General features: G+C 43.6%; 1 protein-coding gene across 4 annotated transcripts in view; it reads right to left on the bottom strand.

The window, feature by feature from the left end:
• The window catches only part of fyn (FYN proto-oncogene, Src family tyrosine kinase), a 95,604-nt gene that overhangs the window by 10,191 nt on the left and 75,728 nt on the right, over positions 1 to 9,685 (bottom strand). For 2 of the 4 annotated variants that reach the window (XM_015386806.1, XM_015386807.1), the window contains exons 5-8: positions 7,476 to 7,574; positions 7,288 to 7,391; positions 7,053 to 7,202; positions 3,389 to 3,553 (exon numbers count right to left, since the gene is read on the bottom strand). In XM_015386806.1, the coding sequence (XP_015242292.1) occupies positions 3,389 to 3,553; positions 7,053 to 7,202; positions 7,288 to 7,391; positions 7,476 to 7,574 (518 nt within the window). Of the gene's footprint in view, positions 1 to 2,979; positions 3,136 to 3,388; positions 3,554 to 7,052; positions 7,203 to 7,287; positions 7,392 to 7,475; positions 7,575 to 9,685 lie in introns of all 4 variants that reach the window. The other 2 variants (XM_015386809.1, XM_015386808.1) reach the window with 2 other exon arrangements.

Here is a 9,685-nt window from a genome sequence, read left to right as displayed (position 1 = left end):
ATTGTCAAAATTTTGGTGTCCTTCATTCGATTTCATCCTGGACACTACAGAAAATGGGCTTAAAGTGTAAAAAACCGAACTTCTCCTTTAAGAAACGGCTACAGATGCAGTTAAAATTAGCCGCTACAAGCTCATTGAGGAGGATCATGCCTTGTAAGTCATCGATTCGATGGAATCAACTGGTTTTCCTTGATGGAAACTTTTAACCAGTCAATCAAATTTATCTTTTTCCAACTGCCTTTTCCAGATCACATTCTCCTCTTGCTTCAAAATTAGCTTCACAGTAGCATTTGATTGGTCTGCTGGATGTTAGCGTCAACGTCTCATTGATAAAGAGTGAAAAATGTCAAAAGATATTTTTAAAAGTACAAATCTGATATTGAAGAAAAAGAATAAAATCTAATAAAACAGCAAAGTTGATCTAAAAACCTCTTCTTTTTTTAATTAAGACCTTTTTCAAGTTTCTTTTCTGTTAATTTTCCCCCAATTTCCTTTTTCAGAACATGCTCTTTGTTTGCAACAAGAGAACAAAATTCACTCCATAAAGTTCGGGAACCACTGAGTTAGTAGGGATTGGTTTCTGGATTCCACTGTATGCCTGTTAGCTTAGCAGCCGTCTGGAGGCCTCCAGGGGCCAAGGCCCCGAGCCCACCGCCTCTCCTGCTGGAAGTCTGGACGTTTCTACTGAGACAGGGCCTCACAAAAGTATTCACACCTCCTCAGACACTTTTTCATTCCTTACACTTATTTATGTATTTTATCCAGCTTTGATGGGGAGGTAGAACAAAGGGAACTTTGATAAGGTTGCAATTTAAAAACAGAAAAAATGTAATATCCAAGTGGTAGACACTGAATTTTCAGTCTGGTTACATTTAATGAGATCATCTGAGCAGGTGGTGATAAAATGCTGATACTGCCAAACAGAAGGGAGGAGAAATTGCAAACTACAAGAGCCAGATATGCCTTTTATGGTAGGCAGAGGAAAATCCAAATAAAGTCACACTTTTGGTAAAAAAAATGATAATATAACTGAAATTCAGATGTTTTTTGACAAAATATCTCACATCTCTAGATGTTAAAAGGTAGAATAATTACAGAACCTGGAGCAGCAGAGAGAGCTGGTTCTACACTCACCTCACTGTCACACTTTGCTTTCTAAATGCAAAACATGAAATATTTGCCACTGGATTAGGATGATTTATGTTAAAAATAAAGCAACTCAGTCATTTTATTTCAGTAATATCTAATTATCTTAGGTCAAGGGCAATAATCCTCACTCTATTGGCAGATCATCTTATTTTAAATTAAGGTAAAATAAATGCCTTTTATTTTAAATAATTTAATCTGTACTTCAATGATGAGGAAAAACGGATCCAAAGGATTTCTTCCTCAATCTATTTATCATCCAAGATAAAATTTTTTTAACATAAATGCAAATTTTAATGAAGAACTGTAAACACTTTATGCTTATAATCTATTATTTGTCTAATTTGTCTTCTGTTATTGTGGCTCCTTAGCATCGTTGCTACTTTACATACTACAATTTACAGGAAATGATCTTTATTTATGCTTCTACTGGCAGTTAAAAAACTGAAATATTGTAATTTTTCTAGAATAAATTGATTTTTTCCCATATTTAAGAGGCAGGTAAGACAATTTGCCTACAGAATATTTTTTTTTTATATTTAAAATAAAAAGGATTATTATCTTAGTTCATATGCATAATTATCTGCATTTAAAGTCGTAGGGAACCAGCTGTTCCAACTGTTACCAGACTTTACACGAGTGAATAAAGTGAATGTGATTGGTCGTTTATCAAGGGGGCGGGATTGTTGTGGTGGAAGGTTCACAAGCAAGTTTGATTGTGGCCGGTTTGTCTGAAGCGTCTTGCTAACCAGTTAGCAACTTAGTGCTAGTAGGTTCCCAATGGTAAATTCCATTGGGACCAAGTAGCACTAAATTGGTGACTTAGAAACGACGCTGTCAAGGAACGCTATGGACAGAGGAAACATGCAAGAGGAGGAGAGTTTAGTGTCGGAGATCGTGGATTAGTCTCCTCTGTCATCCATTTTTTATTTAGAGGAGGAAAGTGGGGATGAAGATGTTGTGGAAGAGGACGCCAGGGCGGCAGAAGCTTGGTTTGGTGTAGAAGGCTTCCAGCCGTACATGTTTGAGCCCTTGCCTCGCAACGCTGCCAGTTCTGTTAGCTCTACGCCTGCTGAAGACACAGACGTCCATCCCCGTGAACACTGGGACGCAACTCAATGGGAAAGGAAATTATTCTGATTTCAAACTTTGCAGATATTAGCTGCGACATATGAATCAAGATGCTATGACCGGAAAAATTTGATTGACAGATGACCGTTGATATATGATTGGCCGAATTTAGGTGTTCAGGATGACGTATAACTAACTGGCCTGCATAAAACATTAAGAAAAAACTGATTTTAAGACAGGATTTAATTTAATTAATATACATGTTTAAGCCAGAATGATTTGACATTTAAATATGATTTCCCCACGACTTTAAGGGCAAAAATATTTTAGCATCTAAATGACACTTATTTTGAGAAATGTGTCCTTATTGTTAGATTTTAGAAGATTGTATTAGTCGAGTGTACAAATAAAGATAAAAACCAAAGAACCAAAGAATGGCTGCTGGTATTTTAAACCTGACCTGTTATGAAAGAGTTATAACTGTTTTTATTTCTTTTTTTAAATTTATATTCTTTTTAAGATCATTCCAGGGACAACAGATGAAAAATCTCCTTTTGGCTAATTCTGGTGCATTTTCAGGAATGTTTATTATTGAACACTGTCTCTTTCAAATAAATCAATAAATCTAAATAAAAAAAAAAAACATCTGAGGAGGTTATGGATCGTTTTGTGAGGCGCTGATTGCAAAAGTGTCTGTTTAATCAGAGGATTTCCTGAACAACAATTCAAAGACTTTTATTCATTTTTAATAAACATTCTTACCAGAGAACACTTCGGCAAAACATCCCGTCCCCAGCTTCACTTCCAGGTGAAGCGCGTCTCTGCTGATCTCCCAGGCATCATGACTCAAGCCCACAGTGTCAGGGATGTAGTTCATGCACACGCCCGTTAAATTAAAGCACAAACCATCCGCACTCTCTAAAGGGAGGGGGGAAGCAAGGCACACAGGGTTAACTACGAAGGAGAGGAGCATGCACCGAGGCTCACGTGGACGGAGGCCATCTTTAGGGAGGCAGAGGCTCCTGACATGACAATAATCAATTATTCATCATTTATTTATTGGTTTCCACATTTCCTGTTGTGTCTGGTGTCTCTGCCCCCGATGTTTGTGACCCCTACCCCCCGCCTCCGTCCACGCGGCCTCGTCCTCTGGAGGCGACAGGATCCGTACCCATCCAGACCTCCCCAAACTGCCCGTTCCCCAGGCGCTTGATGAGCTGCAGCGACTCCCGTGGGATCTCCCACACGTCTTTGGTTTTCACCGACAGGTCGGCGAGGCGGGGCATCCCTTTGTGGCAGGGAACCACCAGGCGGCAGCAGAGACCCGCAGCGCGGTCTGCAGCAACACGCCGCGCAGCGCCACGCGAAGAGGAGCAGAGGGAGACGTGTGCAAACGGTTAGCAAAGACACAACGACAGCAAGAGGGAAATAAAAAGTCTGGAGGACAGAATCCAGTGAAGCATAGAGAAGAATTCATGTCAGACTTTAGCCTGAGAGGAGCATCAAACACATTTTAATATCAGATCATTTAAACCCAGGAAGTATTAAATGTTATTAACAAAAGATGATTTCATCAACAGAAGAACAGCTGTCCAAACCAACACCTAACCTAATTACAGGACATCTGGCCCACTCCTCTTTACAGAGCAGTTTTTGTTCAGTCGGTTCAGCCCCGACCATCACACTACCACCGCCGTGTTGGACTGGCAGCAGATGTTATGTTACTTTTGTTTCAGCGATAAAAGTGATATAAACTAAAAAAAAACTCAGCCGTGTAGCTACAGAGGGTCAGATCCATCACTGAATGGGTCATGTGACCCAAAGCGCTGCTTTACAGTTTTATCCCACAGGTTTGGGGCATCATTAGGATAACAACTCTGACCTTAACCTGGCAGTGAGACCTGCAGTTCTGGGCTCTACTGAGGCCTCCTGGATGAGCTGAGGACTCACAGTTCCAGGATCTTCTCCTCTGCTCCTTGTTTCTGATCTATTCTACAGTATTTTGTTATAATCAGCTTCTTGAAGGTTTTCAGATTGGGGATCTGCTTCTGTCTGTGATCTCTTATGGCTGATTTATACTTCGAAACTAGGTCGTCTGCGTAGGTGTCGCAGTGAACAAAAAGACGTCCCCGCCCCCTCCGCAGACACTCCGCTGCACCTCTCCCAAATTGTAGGTGCCGCAGACAGGAGGTCGGCTTGTTTTGTTTTTATGACCGCAATTGCGGAAAACAACTTGTGAAATTTGACCAGCTAGAAGAGCGAGGTGCGTGAGAACGCTGGGACCCTTTTTCCACCTGAATCCCCGCTCTTTTTGGCCCTCATGTCCCTCCGTCGTCGGACTAAACTCGTCCCCACTTCCTCACCGCCTCGGCCGTATCTAGACCCACAGCGTATACTGTAGCGCAGACAACGCTCAAAATTGAGCATAAATCAAAAATGTCTGCATCAACCTCACTGCGATACACTGCTGCGGGGAGTATAACCAGCCCTTTAGCCTACTTCCTGTTGTCAGATAGGTTCTATCTAGAGTAGGGGTCATCAATGCGGTGCCCGCGGGCACCAAGGGGCCCTCAAGGACCACATGGGGTGCCCTCAACGCCTTCTGAAAACAGCAACTCAGGAGTGTGCTAAGTTTGAAATTTTATTTTATTCTGTGACTCTTCTTTTTAATCATTTATAGAGCATTTCATCATAGTAATCATATAGGGCATTTTAATAATAATAAAATGATAATGTTTAAAGGAAAATTAGAAATGAAAAGTTAACAATAAAAATGTGTTTAATTTGGATGAAGTTTAGGTGAACGCTGACCCCTCTTGTTCATAGGTCAGTATTGGTAGCCCTTCCTATGATTCGGTAGCCATGAAGTAGCCCTCAGCCTTGACATGGTTGGTGACCCCTGATCTAGATGATTTCTAGTGAAACACTTGCAGAAAGTTGCAGACAGATAACTCGTAGCAGAACAAGCTGTGTGTTTTGTTTTTCTCCTAGGTTGGTTTGGAGGACTTAGAATGTATTAATCTAATATTAAAATATATTTGATGCCCTGAAACATTTAGAAGTGACAAAACAACCAAAAAGAAGGTAAACATTTTGAGCTGTGCTGTAAGTCAGTGGGACTAATCTTGGCCAGAATCTCCAGGAGGGACCTGCTGTGTTTCCCCTCCCTCCTTTAGGCTAATGATGTCTCCTATGGTTTTTATGGCCCTGCTGTCTGTAATCTGTGAGGAGAATATTACGTCCTGTTCAGTCCTCATATGTTGCGGCATTAACGGTTTCCATTCCACTGATCCCACATCGCTCTGCTGTTTGCACTGCATTGATTGAACCGGTGGAGTACAGCCCCTCCCCCCCGGGTGTTTGCACGGCCCGGCAGCTCCCCTGTTGGAGAACTGAACCATCAACCTGTCCATCAGGACTGCTCTGGGCCACCTCAGCTCTAAGCAAAAGGAAAATCAAAGCAGCCCTGTGTTCATAAAAGCTGCAAATGTCAGGAGGAGTAGTGTGAGACTGGAGCCCAGGGAGCTCTCACTGTTCTGCTGTAATAAAACACACAGGTTGATGGTTTCCAGTCGCTCTGACTGAAGGCTCAGGGCATCAGAGGGAAGCTTGGAGCAGAAAAACAACGTTTGCTCTGCTTCACAGAGCGGCAATATGTCCTAAATGTAGGCTATACGGAGCAGCAGGGAGGTTACAGCGTCGTGACGCCAGCAGCGAATCCATGGCGATGGCGTCACGCCATCGATACGTCGATGGGCCAACTGGAGCATGTCAGAAAAATCCTCCTGCTGACGGGAAGGGGGGGCATGAGAGGAGGCCAGAGGTTGGACCCAGCCTCAGCTATGTCCTCCTATATCTGATGGTAAAGTCAGAGTCTAGTCTGGAGTCTGAAACATCAACTTTCAAGTCTTTCTTTGTTCTTTATATGTTAATGTCTATAAAGGACCATTTTTCTCTTTAAATCTTTATCTATGTCAACCAGTTGATGAGGTGTCGGCTATTTCATCGTAGCAGAAGGATTATCCCATCGCTAAAATGTGGGACAAAGATGGAAGTTGAACACTTTGAGGTTAACAGTGTCAGAAGAAATGAGCTTCTTCAGAGGCCGATGTGATTCGACCCGGTCCAGGAGTTTGTTTATCATGGATGACTGACATTAGTTTTCGCTTTTAACTAACTGCTGTTTTAAAATTAAAATACCGAGTCTTTTCAAGTAAACAGGCTCAAGTTCGAGTCATGTCATGAGTCCCCCATGTCTGGTGCTCATATATCCGGTTATTGTTACTTTAACTCTGAGCCACATTTCTCTGCATAGATTTAGGAGTCTCTGCCTTTCAAAGGGGGTCGACTGATGGACCAGAAGGAGAAGGACATTTCTCTTGGTTAATCCAGTATTAAAGCAGTACAGGTCTCTAAAAGACGCGTCTGAATGCCTGAAAATAGGTTAAATAATCATCAGAGTGTTTGTTTATTCTTTGGGGAGGAAATATAAGACTTTATCAAATCATCCAGGAGGGTTTGGAGACCTGAAGGAAAGCATGGTGGAGAGCAGTGATGCTGTGGGCCTCTTTCTAAAGAACGCTGCCAGATAGGGTGGCATCATCGAATCCAATCATCTGACACTAAATGGGCCCCTTTCTTCATCTGCGCAGATCCTCTGGCCCCAGCTAACCTTTGTCCTTTAGAACCGCCTGTCTTTTGGCCCCGTCTGTCCTTTAGAACCGTCTGTTCTCTGCACCCACCTGTCCTCTGGCCCCTCCTTTCCTCTTCCCCCGCCTGTCCCTTCTGCCTCTCCTACCCGGGTAGCGAGCCGTGCTCCAAACGCAGCGTTGTACCTGAGTAGTGCTGAACCAGCTGCTGCAGCGTGTCGAACTGAGCCCTGGTGGTGATGTAATAGCCTCCGCTGTCCAGCTTGCGAATCTTATAGTGCTTGACGTGATCTCCTTTCACGTCGTCCCAGTCCCGTATGGAGAGGGAGAAGGCCCCTGGGGGACACAGGGGAAAACAGGAAAAATGAACCCCCCCCTCACACACAGATAGGAGGCAGCAGGGGACGGAGCTGTTCTTTACCCTTGGTGGTTTCGCTCTCTCGGATCAGGTAGGTGCCCCGAGGGTTTCCGGTGGACAGCAGCTGCCTCTCTGCATCCTTCCGGCCCAGTTTACCGAAGTACCAGCTGTGATGGCGGACAGAGAGCTGTTAGCTAGCTGCTGCTTTATGCTAACAGAGCAAACACATTCAACCAAGACGCAGCACTCACTCTTCAGCCTGGATGGAGTCCACAGGAGCCACATAGTTACTGGGAATGTAGCCGCTGCCCCCAGTGGTCAGCGAGCGGGCGTCCCACCAGTCCCCTTCACTGAAACACAGAGAGGTCAGAGGTCAGAGAAGGGTCATCTGCCATCGTCATCCATCTCCTGGTAGCTGGTGGCCTTATGATGCTGAAATAAAGGTGGTTGTCGAGCAGAATTCAGATGTGATGAAACCTGACCTTCTAGCTCCAAACAGCCTGTCTGAGTTTAATGAACTCCAAGTCTGATCATCTACAGAGTACAGCAGGATCTATTCCTGGAAATATTATGCTCATAAAATACTCATCCCGTACTGCTATAAAAGTTTTCCTTCCTTGTTATTTTCTAAAGGTTAAGCCTGCAGTCTGTTTGCTCCAATCAAACCTGGAGCAGTTTCACCTGGCAGCCTGACATGCAGCTCGCTTCAGGCTGAAGCTGAATGCATGATATCTGCTGATGTTATTACTCAGGCGCGTATCGGCCGCCCTCTGACGCTCGCTCGCAGTCTCAGCATGTTGGAGCGACTGGCCTGAGGACGGGGACAGACTCCGCTGCAGGAATGACACCTTTCCAGAATGACGGCATGTTTCCCGTTGTTTTAAGAGCTGCTTCCTGGAGCTGCGGTTGTCATGGCGATGGTGCAGCTCTCCTAATGAGGTTTTTTTTCTCAGAGTGAGTCAGTCTTTAAAAGAAGCCGTCATCATCAACACAAGTATGGAGTCTATTATTGTTGCAAGCAAAGAAGATGATTTGTAAATTGAAATTAGAAGGAAAAAATGAAAAAAAAAAATGAAAAAAACAAAAATTTTAAGAGTTACTTTTCTGTTTGTTCTGATTTTGTTTTTTCCACATTTATTTTTCATAATTTTTTTTTTCAAATAATTATTCATTGTTTAATTTTACGGATCTTACAGGAAAAAGTTTTTACCTTATATGTTACGTTAAATAAATAATCAAATAAAAACAATATTGAAATTGATTTAACGGTTCTTCTAACTTAGATTTGGGGATTAATTAATTTTTAAATTTCACTTTCCAAATTGTTTTCTTTGCAACAATAATGGATCCAAACTCACTCCATACCGAATCAGTTCCCTAGTGTCCGACGGTTGGCTGTTATTCTGGCGTCATGGCGACAGAAGGGGAAGCTCCCCAGCATCCAGTTCTCTGAGCTTTTCCATATTCTGCTACATCATAAACATTTCTACCTCTCAGGAAATCACTGATTTTACTTTCACAGCTTCTCTGCCTCTGACTGAGAAAAGGCTCCACACAGCATGATGCTGCCACCACCATCATGGCGGGGAGGCTGTGTTTACATGTTCAGTGATGGTTTATTCTGCTCACGAAGGTCCAATAAATCTAAGGAATGACCTTTGGTCTGGTTTTCTTTGTGCCCTTCTGCAGCTGCTAAGATAAACCGACTCCTTCCCAGCGATGCTATTCTAGCTGTAGAAGGTATCCACGCTGTGCACAGCTCCTTAAAAACATGGCGGCTCTACCCCTACTGGCCACTAAATTATCCCGTCTGACAAAGCTGCTCTAAAAGTTCCTTCAGTGGGGAAACTCTGAATGGGGACTGAGCAGTCTGTGTGGATAAAGAAAGCAGAGGCAGGACAGAAAGGAGGAGCTCCAGCTGGTGGGTCACACCCTCATTACCACAGCTCCCACAGCCATGCCCAGTCCTCCCATCAGGAGGTTCTGATCTCTGCTGATGTGGCTAACAGGAAGCTAAAGCTGGAGCCAGCAGAGGTGGAGGAGAGGAAGAGCTGCTGGTTCTTCACTGATGCTGACTGAAGCCACAATGGGGACAACAAAGAGACGCCTCCTCCTGCTCAGGGGATCCCTGGGGGGGGGGGATCCCCTTTGTCATTAGACAAAAACAACCACAACCTTTCAGAGATTAACATCCATCATCTCATAGGAATAAACTACTGAGGTATAATGGGGAGAGGAAAGGAAAGGATTAAGTACACAAGGAAGGAAGGACACTTAGAAGAAAGGGAGGAAGGAAGGAAAGGATAAAGGACACAAAGAAGGAAGGAACAAACAAAGGAAGGAAGGAAGGAAGGAAGGAAGGACACTTAGAAGAAAGGGAGGAAGGAAGGAAAGGATAAAGGACACAAAGAAGGAAGGAACAAACAAAGGAAGGAAGGAAGGAAGGAAGGAAGGACACTTA

This window comes from Cyprinodon variegatus, unplaced genomic scaffold (genome assembly GCF_000732505.1).
Source record: "Cyprinodon variegatus isolate N-32 unplaced genomic scaffold, C_variegatus-1.0 Scaffold378, whole genome shotgun sequence".
Classification (NCBI taxonomy): domain Eukaryota; kingdom Metazoa; phylum Chordata; class Actinopteri; order Cyprinodontiformes; family Cyprinodontidae; genus Cyprinodon; species Cyprinodon variegatus.
Note: the sequence above shows the minus strand (reverse complement) of the source record. Positions and strands in the feature narration are given on the sequence as shown.